Genomic DNA, 14461 nt, shown 5'->3' with positions numbered 1-14461 from the left:
TTGAATGATTATCTGAGAATAGCATTTCAGAATATTGAAACTGGCAGCAAAAGATGTAGGATTATCCTACGTGGCCTACGTGCTACATGCATCTAGCTATATGCATTCAAAATGAAATTACATTAGACGTGTATGAATACGGCAATCGCGCGAATATACGACAGAAAATGCAAATTAAAGACCAATTGCACGGTTATAAAAATACAACTTATAAAGGTTGCTTGATTTACTGAACCGGTGGCAGAAATAGGGCCGACTAAATTTGCGTCAGCTAACTGAGGTAGCTAGGTAAGGGGTCAGTGTCAGCTATGCAGCTAGCCAGCTAGTTAACGATGAAGAGGATCCATGATAATCAAGGCAATGAATAACTGAAAGATAACATAGAAAGATAACAAAAAATTGAACAGGCCAGAAATAATCGAATCGTAAAGAAGAATGCTGCTTTTATATCATGACGCATCGGCGCCGTGGCTTAGTTGGTTAAAGCGCCTGTCTAGTAAACAGGAGATCCTGGGTTCGAATCCCAGCGGTGCCTTTTGTCGACGGACAAAGTGCTTTTAATTGCGTGTGGTGTGTAAGAATGGCACATTTCTTTTTACAGAACAAACCACAGAATTGTGCAGTAAATGGTTATATGAATTCGCGTTACTCATACTTTATTAACTGTGCTAACTGTTAAATCATCTCATCACTTACAAAAACATTAAGGATCAGTAAACATCTAGGTACAGTTAAAATTAAACATCTCTTCCACTGAAAATAAACTTTACAAATAATTTACAGTTTCACATGTCATTTTTAGCCATTGCAAAATGAATCCTTTAAAACTCTGCATAGGCAAATAGGAGCAAGACGAAAAAAAGTACAACTTAACGGTAACTAACAAAGTGCAATAATGTCCCTTGATTTCTGTGTAGAGTGTTGTACCTCTACATTATTTTGTTTATTATGTACTTGATCAAGACGTGTAAAACAATTGGCTACATTTATTACTATCCAGTCCAGGGTCCCTGCAAATTATTTACAGCAAATCGACTACAGGTGGTCTTGGCCCATGCTGGAGAAAAGGCCATGAGCTAATATTTAAGTATAGCTGATAAAGCTTTCTGTTGTTGCTGAAACCATACTGTGAAAGGGTACTGACAGCAGGATGTACATAACAGCTCAGACATACTTACATTAGAATAGAACAACACTGATAATTTTTTAAATTAGCAATGTGCAATAGTTAGTGCAGTTTGTTTCCACAGCTGCCCAGGAATGAGATACAGAGAGGTTTAAGTTTTTGTGCAGAGAACTATGATCTCAATGAAACTATTTGAAAGTACTCCTAAAAATGAAACACATATTAGAAAATAAACATAATAAAAAATTGATACAAAATTAGATTGAGTTCTTAACCACTTTAAAAAAAACAAAAACAAAAAACAACAACAACAAAAAACAATGATTTTATAAGGAGTAAGATGCAGTTTGTCATGCACCCTCATCTGTTACTGAAATGCATACTTGATCAGATAGTAATAGTGGTTGTCACTGAATTATGATTCTGAGTTCATTCACAAGACTGAAAATGCATCCCTGAACTCCAGATTTTAAGAGCTGGATTAAAGAGGTAACGGACGCGGACCGTGCGGGACTTTTAGCACCTCACGCAAGTCTTGTATACTTCACCAAATGCCACTTAATAAATACTCTGATCACTAATCCTTATTTGTCCCAAATTTATGTATGCCTTCAAGATCTTATTGAGCAAGCAGTTACCACTGTAAAGCATGTAATAAAAAGGCAATCTGGACATAATTCTTAATATAAAGAATTACAGTGACCATAAATCAGAGTATTATAATCCCAGTTATACGGTACTTCTGAAGAATTGATTTCAGTATATACACAGTAAAACATAGTTTAAAGGTAATGGGAAACATTTACATAAATCAAATAACTGATTAGAAACATTTAATATATATTTACAAGTACATCTATAAAGCATTGGAAATCTATTTTAAACGTTAACATACACATGACATTATTTTGCATGAAATGGTGCAAACACAAAAGGGGAGAAAAACATTGTGCAAGGCCCATGAATTAACACATGGACATTCGCATTTGAAAACTAACCCAAGAATCATACTCCAGGGCTTTAAAACAAGGGGCACTCACATAACCCACCATCCACCTACCCAAGAAGCATGAAATGTTTGTTCTCTTAAACAGACAAAAATATAAAGGTTAGACAGGGCCAGCAGCTGTGCTTGTGACAGAAGACTTGTCATTCCATTTTGATGATGTTGTGGCTTCAGTGGGGTCAATATGGGGGAAAACCACAAAAAACACTCTCTGACCCAGATATGTGGCCCACTCTGTAACAAAGATAACAGACCTGATCATGTGTACTAGCTGTGAACACCTCTAAAGTCATATAAAACAATTAATTCTATTGAGGGAATTCAGATTTTTTTCCCCCAGAATTATATTTTGCAATAATGTTCAGTTTTCACTCGGGATCTACAACTGAATTAATGTCCAAGCTGAAATTTCCAAATTGCTGTATTTTTACATTAGAATGCATGCATCTTTACATGTAACCTGCAAAGACAAACACGTAACATGTAACAGCGAGCTACACAGTTATTGTTTTTTTTGTGTCCTACAGCACTTTAGACTTGAAATGGCTTGGAGTTCAAATGTAGGGTACCAGGTTTACTTAAAAGGTTTTTTGTCCACATGAGGTAAATGATTCAGAAGTAGCTTCACATTTGTACATGCTTAAGAAGTTTAGTTAGGCCAGGAAATATACAAGTGTGCATTACAGGTGTACTGGAACTGTAAAATACTTACAGATTAAGATTTACAGATTAAAAAGATAATGTAGACTTTAAATGTAGACTTAGTCTTAGACTATGTACTTAACATTCCAATGAAGAGCTTTCCATCTTATAGTTTATAGCTCTTATAAGCTCCTTTGTTGCCAAGTCAGTCTACTTTAGGTCATTGCTTTCCCAGTCAAATACATCATTCTTTTAACTTACCAGTGAAGTCATAGACACACTTTGGTTTGTTTTTCCAATACACAACCAGAAAGTACACAGGCACCCCAGTGAGCATAATGACCAGTCCCACGCCACACACCACAGGCTCCGAGTGCAGGCTGAAGCCCAGCAACAGTGCCCAGAACATCAGGTAGCACAAAGGCACCAGCAGACTCACCTTTGGAAAGGAAAGGAGAAGAGCCGAAGCGGTGAGAAGCAATCAGAGTAAGGACTGTAAGGATTTCTTCATAAAGAACATTTAAAATCAAAGTGCTGTATAAGGCTGATCCATACACTTAAGATACACCAATAACAGCACAACATATATCTTGATGGACAAATAATCAAGCAGAACTGCAGAGTTCAGAATGCCAACTGCCACAAATAGGTTTTCAATCTCATTTCAAACATGTGGACGGAGGGGGCAGATCTGATATGTAATGGCAGTCTGTTCCATAGTCTTGGTCCTGCAGTTTCCACTGAGCTTCAGATGAGACTGTGGAACGGCCAAGAGCAGCTGTATTAGGGGCTTGGAAGAAGAATAGGGTTGGGGTAACTTTTTAATATAAAAAGGAACAGCTCCATTTAAAGCCTTAAAAATGCCTAAAAGATCTGAGGATAAAATTAGGGTGTGACCTGTGTCTATCTCTGCCCCTGTGAGCAATCTGCTGTTGTGTTTTGCACCAACTGTAAATAAGCCAAAGAGGTTCTGTTGTCACCTATGTCATGTACATGTACTATGTGCAAATGCATGTATAACCTTCACCAAATCCTGGAGGGTTAGAAATGACTTAATTTGGAAAATTTAATAAAGATGGTATAAACTATTTTTGACAACAGAAGTAATTTGCTTGTCAAATTTAACCAAAGAGAAATTCCCAAACATTAACTGCAAATGTTTTGTGGCAAAGATAAGACCTGATCATCATCGATTCTAATTTTCCATTTCTGTCTGTTTGTAAAAGTGTGTTCAGTGGCGCTATAAAGTGTATGCAGCACTGGAGGCATTCATGTTCAACACTGCATTGTTTCATCTTGTAGAAGTAGAACTAATACTAGTAGTTTATTTTGGTCCTTATTAAAACATTTCCACAATGAATACATACATAAAAACAAATACTTAATAAGGCCTTAAATTCATAAAAAAGACAAAACCAAAAAGATTGACTAAAAAGGCTGAAGCTATAGCCTATTTTCCCTACCTTTTTAACCTGTCATATTCTAATATGCAATCCTATCGTTACTAGATTTCGACTTTACAAAGACAAAACAAAAACACAACTAAAAATAAGAAGTGTCATACACAGTGATGCTGCTAACTTGCTTTTGTGTTTTTTACCACCTTATTTTTATCCTCTTTTATCTGCAAAGTGAACTGCCATTTTAATTATGTCACAACTATTCAACAAGTTTATCCCTTTGACAGGTATACATGTATTTTTTTATACTTGCCCTTCCCTTGATTTTGTAAACATATCTATTCTCCTGAGTTGGTGCTGGCTCTCTCTAATATCAAACAACCTCTGGGTATAGTTGGGAAGTCATTTATTTGATGCTTTTTACTTTATTTGTGCAGAACTAAGGTCAACTAGATCACAGAATTTGAAAGCATGCATATTAATAAGTAGTGTGCTGGTTGATTCATAGTAATCTATTCTATTTACAATTCTTGAAGTTTTCTTCTGTAGTAGGAAAATTAGATTAGTGTTGGTTTTGTATGTTTCTGCCTACATCTCCACAGAGAACAATACAGCATATACAGTGAACTCTGATTCAGTATATCTTTGGTTTTATATATATTATTACAATGGTTTTAGACATTTTTGTTTTTAATTTTTTATGTACATTTTCCAACATAATTTAGGATTATTATAGCCAGAAATGTATTTTCATATATTCTTTCTGTTTCAACATTTTCATTTAGATTTTTTATTTGCAGATTACCAAATATTACAAACTTTGTTTAACTTAAATGTAATAACTTGGGCATTTCTTTATGTTCACTTCCTTTCCACTGAATTCAGAAGTGGATTTCTGGGTCAATGTAATTTTGAATTTCATATATTTTGTGCTCTGCGTGGTCAAAAGATTTAAGGTTCAAATTTAAAGTTCATTTACAAATCCCTGCAGAAAAATGAAAACAGCAAAAGTGATTTATATTTATAACAGTGAAGACAGACATCTATTCTCTAATTATAGACCAGTTTCTGTGCTTTCCCAGCTTTCAAAAAAATTTTGAAAAATTATTTGTGCACAGGCTTGATAATGTGTAGTCTGTATAAACATTCATCTTGTTAATATCTACAGACTCCTCCACATGAATGTCTCTGAATAGTCATCATCAAGATCTGTCATTTACTTAAATAGCAGTCCAATGTAGGTTGAATACTAATTTATTTTTCTGTTTTATGTTGTATACTCATATGTCTAATCCTCCCACAAGTTCATAGCTACAAGACACAAAAGAGCCCAAAATTTTATGAGTGGTTACATATTTGTTTGATGATACCTTGATAGGTCTGTACAGATTTGGCTTCTTCCATCTGTAATACAGCAAGCCAGCAATGGTGACTCCGTAAGAGAGGTAGTTGATGAAGGATACATAGTTTATAAGATTGTGTGTTTCACCAATGCACAATATTACAATTGTTGCAGTGCACTGCAAAGATAAAAAATAAAAGTGAGGATCAGAGACGGAATTAGTTGCAAATGGAGAAATCTATGGACAGTTAGAAGGAAACTCTGAGAATATTAAGTATGTATTAAATGTATTAAATTTTGATATGGGAGAAGATAGTCATATAGGAACCTACACAGACAAGCAGGGCAGGGATGGGGGTGCAGCTCTTAAAGTGAATCATAGCCAGTAGGCTGGGTAAGTGTCCTTCTCTCGCACCAGAGAAACAAAGTCTGAGGGTGCACCAACACAAGCACACAGAAACATTAGAAACACACACATATGCACACACACACACACACACACACACACACACACACACACACACACACGCACACATGCGTGCACACAAACAGAAAACAACATAAAAATGATTAGGATGCAATATGAGTCATCAGTGTGGATGCTGGAGGGGCATGTAGCCCATTTTGGAGGTTGCGGTCTCTTTAAGGAGAGAGTTTAAAAGCTTTTTGTGAGAGAGACACACGACACACACGACACAATTGGCATGCCTGGATTTTACCTACTACGGATAACCCTGCTTTTGGAGTGAAGTTGTGTATGTAGGGCTATGTTAGATTAGAGACCAGCCCTAGCTTGTTGTGTCATTTGTAGCCTAGACTTAACTTTACGGTCATTTTTTCTTCAAGCACTAGCAGGTGAAGGGGGGGTGATCATCACTGTTTTTATTCTCTCTGAATATGAAAATGATGGATTTTGCATTTTAATTTACCACCATGTTCAACAGTACAAATGATGGCTCAGCAGCTGATTCTGAATCAGCACCCTGACTGAACATATTGGTTCAGGTCACTAAGCAAGGCCCACTTCTACTGATTGTGAATCATTAAATGTCCAGAAGAGGGCAGCAGAACCTTCTACTACAAGAGTGCCAAATGTCGGAGTTTATCTCCAAGACACCTGATCATAAAAATGAGATTGATTAACTAAATGAGGGGTGTTGGAATATACTTGGAACTAAATTCTTCAGGGCTGCAGCTCTCCTGTATTAGGAAAATTGTAATATTCAGCCATAGGTTTTCTATGGCTGTCTTTCTCAACCTTGTCTCCATTGAAACTCTAGGTGGTCCACATTTGTGCACAATACTATCTCCCAAATCACCACAACCAGCAATCAAAGACACTGAATCTTTGTTAGGTAATTCCAACATTCCAACAATTCCAACCAAAATGAAGGAGTGAAAAAATCATGGGAGGGTTGGGTTGACCTGGATGAGGTGAAGAGGTAGCCATTAATGCCTCCGAAGGTGGACAGGGCCACAGAGATGGGCATGAGGGTGGAGAACATTCCAAGCAGTTTCTCTCCAAATGTCTGTTGGATATAACAGGTCAGAATGTAGAGAACCCCCAAATATTTCACTTGCCATAAATAATGAAACTGCAAAATTAGCAGCTATATTAAACTTTACAGTGTTAGACTACTGATATCATATAAAATTTGACCATTTCTTAGTATCCTAATATAGAGGAGTGAAAACACCATAAACAGCATGTAGTAGTGGGAGTACTCCAAAACACTGTTCTATCTGAGCTGAACTTAAAAGTGCATGTTTCATGTGAGCTGCTAGGTACCCAAATGAGCAGAGAGACATGGGTGTGTACGTACACCAGAGGGAGAGAGACATGGGTGTGTACGTACACCAGAGGGAGAGAGACATGGGTGTGTACGTACACCAGAGGGAGAGAGACATGGGTGTGTACGTACACCAGAGGGAGAAAGACATGGGTGTGTACGTACACCAGAGGGAGAGAGACATGGTTGTGTACGTACACCAGAGGGAGAGAGACATGGGTGTGTACGTACACCAGAGGGAGAGAGACATGGGTGTGTACGTACACCAGAGGGAGAGAGACATGGGTGTGTACTTACAACAGCCACAGCATTGGAGGCCAGCAGCTCCTCTGGAGACATGGAGGAGAAGTAGGCAATATTGGTGAGTGTGTACACACAAGTCACCAGGGGAATGGAGATGTAAATAGCACGTGGAAGGTTCCTAATGAAACAATAGATATGTATGAAACACTACTGTGCTGAATGGAAGATTTGTTAATAGCATACATGTAACTAAAATAACCTAGATGTAAAAAAGATAAACATGATAGCAGCCATTTACAGCTGGTTATGTGTTGTACCATTTAAGGCATAGGGCTTCAGCTGGAAGCATAAAATCAGGAGGCGGTATATGTCAAACAGAAGTCTGCATTATTCTTAAGTCAAAGAGCTAAAAAAGCAGCGTTTGAGGCTGTCAGACAAGCCTTCATCCAGTATTCCTGCCCACTGCCACCAATAGAATTCCACCGTTCTAGGCAGCTGCACCTGAGAATATGATTTGTAAAAGTACATAGCCCCCCTGTGAAGTTGTAGCACTAAACCATTGCCAGCAGTGAAAAGTTACATATTTGAAGGTGACATACAATCACAGCTTTAGGGCCTTGCATTTCAAATATAATTATGAACACATTGTTATGTAGGTGACATATAAGGAACTAAACCCTTACCTCCTGGGGTCCACCACCTCTTCTGTGACATAGTTGAGGAAGTTCCAGCCACTAAAGGCAAAGGAGGCCTGAAGGAAGGCCAGCGCAATCTGCCCCACGGATGGAGTCTTATAGAACTCAAATGCTACCTGTGGAGTAAGGCCCTCGTAGTCACCTATGGAGAAGGGCAGATGCATCCTTCTTTACAATTAACTGTCTAGAGAATACTTACAAAGAAAAGGATTACCCTAGATTACCCTGTATAAAACCTTATGCTGTGAACAGAGCTCAGGGCTGCTTTTACACTAATGAGCATTATGTCAAATACAAATATAGACCTGATATTAGGTTGATGTGGACTTTGTTGTTTAACTGATGACTTTAAAATGGAAAACTGGGACATGCTAAGTACTAAATTGTCTTGGTCCAGGTGAGGATGATGCCCTCACCTTTATAGATCTGAAGCAGTCCTACAGCTATGATGAGGCCCAGAGCCAGAAGCTTCCCCACAGTGAAGATATCTTGGATACGTGTGGCCAGACGCACGCTGAAGCAGTTCACCCATGTCAGAAATACTACAAATACAGCACCAAGCACACATGCATGCACACACACACACAGATTAACCACAGGCATTAAGAATCACCAAGGTATTAAGAACGTCGCTCAGTGGTTAAAGTACTTGACTTGTAAGTGGAAGGTAGCTAGTTCAAGCCCAACCACTGCCAAGTTGCCACTGTTGGGCCCCTGAGCAAGGCCCTTAACCTTGAATTGCACTCTGTCATAATTGTAAGTTGCTTTGGATAAATGTATCAGGTAACTGTAACGCTAAGAATCAGAAGTGGGTCAAACTGTAACTTATTCTGCAAGTAATGCATAATGATGTAGCCATATTTCAATGAGGACTGTGAGTAGGTTGCTTAGCCTGCAATGCTTTTGGATACAATGCCAAAGCACTCCAGTGAAACCAGCAGAGTCTTTGGAGCAGGGTGGCTGTTGATGTGGATTCCCAAAACAACATCAACATGGGAATGCTGAGGAAAACAGGAGAGGAATTGGAATTCTGTCGACCCATCCATCACCGTCCCCATCTCCTTCTTCTCCCTGCAGTTTCCCTTTCCTTCCGTGAAAATAAGGTTGCCCCTGTTAACCCCAACTAACAAATTGCTTCCCGTTGTAACAGAACAAAAACCAAAAGCGACGAGCAGGTCCGTGAAAAGCTGGAGCGCCTCACTCTTCTTCAGACCTCTTCTTGTGCTGAACTCCCAAAACAAGAGTGAATAATGAGAGCTAATGCAATAATCACACACTGTGGGCCTGGCCGTCTCCTGCGACGTGCAGTCAAGTGCCATGGGCTCCCTGCCCTGCTGTTGGTGCTTCTGTGCCCCTCTAAGCACTCTGTCTTGTCAGGGCTGAGAAGCCACATGAATAGCCCTCCATCACATTTACATCTGTCTTGCTACTTCTGTTGGTGCTGTTTTGCATTTCAGTATTTACAGCTTCACGGGGGGCTGAAGGCAGCTCACGTTTCCATGCACCAAATGCACTGCCACATTTTCGTGGTGGGTAGCTGCTGTATTTGTGGGAAGGCGTTTCCAAAGAACTGACATTTCCAAAGGATGCGCAGCCAAGAAAAGCGAGATTTACTCTTAAGTGCTACGCAGCTTCTTTAACACAGCTGTGTTAATGAGCCAAACCCATCACCACCTGTGATGCTCCTTTCTATGTGTATCAGTATAGAAGAAAGAGTACAATACTATGGTATTTAATCAAAACAACTTTATTCTGTATAATGCCTGTAAGAGCCTAATATTATTATATATTGTTTGAGTTCCTACATCAAGTGCTTAGAATATACTGCAATTGATTTGAATGGGTCACATATCTCAGCAGACCATGAAACTATACAGCCTCTCTGTGCCGTTCAGAAGAATTCCCTCATGCGTCTTTTAGAGCAGCCCAGGAACAGCATGCATATTTTACAATGAAATTACTACCCTATTAAATAAGTGAAAATGGTCTCTGATAAAAATTCTAGCGCACACACACACGCACGTGCACGCACGCGCACGCACACACACACACACACACACACACACACGCACGGACGCACACACACACACACACAGACACATACACACACACACGCACACGCACGCACGCGCACACACACACACACGCACACACACACGGATACGAACGCACACACACGCACGCACGCACACACGCGCGCACACAGCCTCTATGGTCTAAAACAAGCAAGTCCTACGCAATATTAACATGACGTCTAAAAACAAGGAGCCAGAAAGGGAAAGCTGTAGCCACAGTGAACAGAAATGGAGCGGTGCAATTTGAAAGAGGACAAATAAAGAAAACAAGGAATGGATGTACTCACATATGCAGGTCGCGGAGAGCATTCGCGTGGCCATATATGGAGGGACACAGTTAGGAAAGGCAGGCTGCAGGACATAGTTGGAGAAGGTGAGGGCTATGACAGCCAGAGTGGTGGGGTACATGATTAGCACTGCACTCCACAACAGCAGGAACCTGGATTGGTGTAGGGCAAGGGGTCGGGAGAGAGTTTTGTGGCTATGAATTAAAAAGTTAATTAAACTGTGATGCATTTTTAATAGTTGATGATTTTTATACTGTCTCAGTTATGGCAAATCTTTGACTGGAACAGTTAGAGCACCAGACTAAAAAGGACTCCTGTAAGAAGGAGCAGCGTAATAGCTGCAGTCTGGAAGAAAGACTGCTTCCGCACAACTCCTCTCTACACAGCGCTGTTCTCTGGGACAGGTTTCCACATCCCTCCCTGTTCTCCTTGTTCTCCAAGACTCCTACACTACACTCTCAGACCTTCAGCAAAAGTGTCCCTCTGGAGCAAAGCTAAAGTGTGTAATGGTATTGCACTTTTCACTGTGTAATACGAGATACCATATGAAGTTTGTAGGCCAAGAGTGCTAATTTGTACTAAAATGTTTTGAAATCCAAAACTTGATCCCGGGTCTTCACTTATTCCGTGAGGTTATCTCAATGTGACACTAGACTCACCCGACAAGGTCCCCAAAAATCTCTGTGACATATGAGTAGTCGCCGCCTGACTTGGGGATAGTGACGCCAAGTTCAGCATAACAGAGGGAGCCAAGCGCAGCTATGCAGCCTCCTAACATCCATACCACCAGAGCCAACCCAACAGAACCTGAGTGCTCGAGAACGCCTTTAGGAGAGATGAAGATTCCAGATCCTATGATGTTACCTGCAGAGAAAGAAACCAGTGAAAACAGAAACACAGAAACAGAAAATGGTGGTATTACACAGTATTTTTTTTTTTTCAATATAAACAGTATAAATACACTCGACACCTGGAAATCCACAGGAATACACAGAAATACAGCATTTTTAGTTATTTAGAAGAGATTTTGAGATTTGCCTTTGTCAGAAACAATAGTTTAATGCTATGTCTAAAGTCAGATAGATTACATGAGCTCGGCACATGTACAGTAAATAATTTTAGTGTACATAATGTAACTTTTCTCATGGTTGTAAGTTTTCATTGAGCTCGCTGAGTACATGATGGATCATAGAATACAAAGATAAAATTCAGTTGTAAAATCAAAATTATATTATAAACCTTAAAGTAACTATCAGCGAGCAAGGTTATATATACAGTTATATTCTTATTTTTACTTTTTTGTGGAAGATCATTTTTTAAGACTGCTATGGCTGAGTTCTCTCATATTTCCTGCTTGGAAGGCTGCGCTGACTGCAATGTATTTCTATTCCAGATCTAACCTATTCCCAGACTTTGCAAACGACAGAAAGGAACATATAAGACAGGGTCCCCTGGAGCGTACTCCATCCCTCCAACACAGGAAATGGTCATTGTGATAGAATCGGATTACTCCCTAGTCCGCACCGAGCTGCGCCAAATCAACTAAGTGGCAGCATCAGGATTACATAACAGCGCGAATAACTCCATTCCTCCACTCTCTCGAAAGACTAACCGTCGATAAACACAGGCATCATGTGAGTAAACTAGGTCCTGTAAATCGTACACGATATGGCCCCATTTCAGATTCACGAAAAGACACGAAATGTTTCCTACTTTCCAAGGAAAGTATATGAAAGAATCCGAAAGGCACAGCAACTCCTCTATGATGTTCCTCATGTACTAATGCGCGTCTAACACATTAAAGTTTTGCTGAATTTCAGGTTGTCAGAAAGGCGAATAAAGGCTTTTGTCCTCATCAGTAAAAGGAATTTTAGAGCCTGTGCTCCAGTGGTTATCTAAGATTTCCACTACTCTATAAATCAAATATTTACCTATAATTATACGTCAGTTGATTTAATAAAGCAGTGTTCATCTTAACGGAAGGTAATCTCCAAGGATAAATTGGATGATACGCTCAAAAGCCGGTTCTTTAAACCCACTAAAATTAGAAACGCATAAAACAAACTAACATGAACTGGCAAAAAATAAAACTAGGTTTGGTTTACATAGTTAGGATTTCCTTACAATTTAAGTAAAAGGGTCTATCAAAATGATGAAATGCACAAAACCTCCTTCTAAATGAACGTTCCAAACTTTTGTGTGTGTGTGTGTGTGTGTATATATATATATATATATATATATATATATATATATATATATTCTTTCTCTTTCTCTCTCTCTCTCTCTCTCTCTCTCTCTCTGTCACACACACACACACACACACACACACACACACACACTTCGGTGTAAAACTTTGTGCTCATAAGCCAGTTGTGTCGCAACTCACCAATAATAATAGTGCAAGCGCTCAGTAGTCCTATTTCTTTTTTGAGTGTCACTCGCTCGGGAATCGTGTCGCGCTTTACCTCCCTGTCTGTCGTTATGCTCTGCTGAGCCTCTGGCTCTGGCTTGGCGCAGACACTTCTTTTCCGCTCTGCTCCATCCATTTCAGTTACCCTACGAAAAGCAAACTCAGATCCCTCTCTTGAACTCCCTTCAGTGCATTGATGCACAATTAAAAGACCGCGCAGGCGCAGCATCCGTCGCTGTCCAGGACGGAATGCTAACTACTCCACAGGAGTGACCGAACTACTTGACTGTTCTATCAGGGAAATGGCATGTGATTAATTCAGAGCTGAATAGTGTGTGTTTAAGATTTATTTTCTAATTGACTCACTCATTTTAAAGGTTTATTAAATTCTTTATTAAACTCTTTATCCTCGTGGGATAGCGCTAATCTGTAGAGACGTTCGGGTAGCAGCACTTGAAACGGAGCTAGTCGTGTCTCAACCAAGGTCTCTAGCAACCTAATACAGGAATAGCAATTTCAACTGCCACTCTGTGACTTAAAAAACATTACATGTATGTTACACTGCACGTCGACCAGATACTCAAAATGAAATAATACAAACAATCTTCTATTGCCCCAATATTAAAGTTAGCTCTAACCATCCAAAATATCTAATACTGAGGATGGGAAACCATACAGGCCAAAAGAAAAAAGCATGGAGACATCCCAGCACCATTAGGACACATGAGCATGGAGACATCCCAGCACCATTAGGACACATGAGCATAGAGATATCCCAGCACCACTTGGACACGCGAGCATGGAGACATCCCAGCACCACTAGGACAGACGGGCATCCTCATGCCCCTATTCATCCTGAAAGGATCCCTGGCGTGGAATTTAGGAAGTCAAGTTGTGAATTTGTGCTCTGGCTTTTCCCCTGCTAACAACACTGATAGCACAATAAAGGGCCCTGGATGCAGCTGATTCCAGCCAGCGAGCCTGTAAAAAGGGGAGCTGCTTTGTAAGCCGGCAGGAAGGCCAAAACACTGCCAGCAGTGTGCGGCACTTAAAGGAAGAAGTCGAGCAGAAAACCAATACATCACAAGCGCCACCAAGGAAATACAGGGCAAAGGGGACAGAAATTGAGGGGAAGACAGACTGAGGGAGTAATTGAGAGAGTGAGGGCAGACTTACCAAACGCCCTCTGACTGGCTTTGAGGCTATGACACCACCCTTCAGGTTAGAAGTTAGTAATTAAATATTACAATAACTTGAACCATATGTATTCTACATTTTGAAACAGACACCAATGCAGCATCTATTGGCAAATTTCACTTCACTTATACATGAGACATGAATTGCAATCGGAGTTACTGCAGACCCAACATATGAAATTAAACCTTACATCACGGGAAAATACTTCAAATTTGAATATCTACTCCGCATTTTTTTTTTAAATCAAC

General features: G+C 39.8%; 1 protein-coding gene and 1 non-coding gene across 2 annotated transcripts; one reads left to right on the top strand and one right to left on the bottom strand.

Annotated features, from left to right (window-relative positions):
* Positions 1–461: 461 nt before the first annotated feature.
* Positions 462–535, top strand: trnat-agu (transfer RNA threonine (anticodon AGU)). Its single transcript has one exon. It is a non-coding gene; the product is annotated as a tRNA-Thr (tRNA).
* A 109-nt stretch (positions 536–644) lies between these two features.
* slc7a10b (solute carrier family 7 member 10b) lies at positions 645–13199 on the bottom strand. Its single transcript, XM_027000936.3, has 11 exons — positions 12993–13199; positions 11266–11470; positions 10607–10758; positions 8661–8786; positions 8233–8386; positions 7604–7727; positions 6942–7045; positions 5849–5945; positions 5545–5694; positions 3036–3213; positions 645–2366 (listed from the first exon to the last, which is right to left on the bottom strand). Exons 1-11 carry the CDS (start codon positions 13150–13152, stop codon positions 2236–2238), a joined length of 1581 nt encoding a protein of 526 aa, XP_026856737.1. The 5' UTR covers positions 13153–13199; the 3' UTR covers positions 645–2235.
* Positions 13200–14461: the final 1262 nt, after the last annotated feature.

This window comes from Electrophorus electricus, chromosome 4 (assembly GCF_041902795.1).
Source record: "Electrophorus electricus isolate QZ-2024a chromosome 4, ASM4190279v1, whole genome shotgun sequence".
Lineage (NCBI taxonomy): Eukaryota > Metazoa > Chordata > Actinopteri > Gymnotiformes > Gymnotidae > Electrophorus > Electrophorus electricus.
This window is presented reverse-complemented; position numbering and strand designations above follow the sequence as displayed.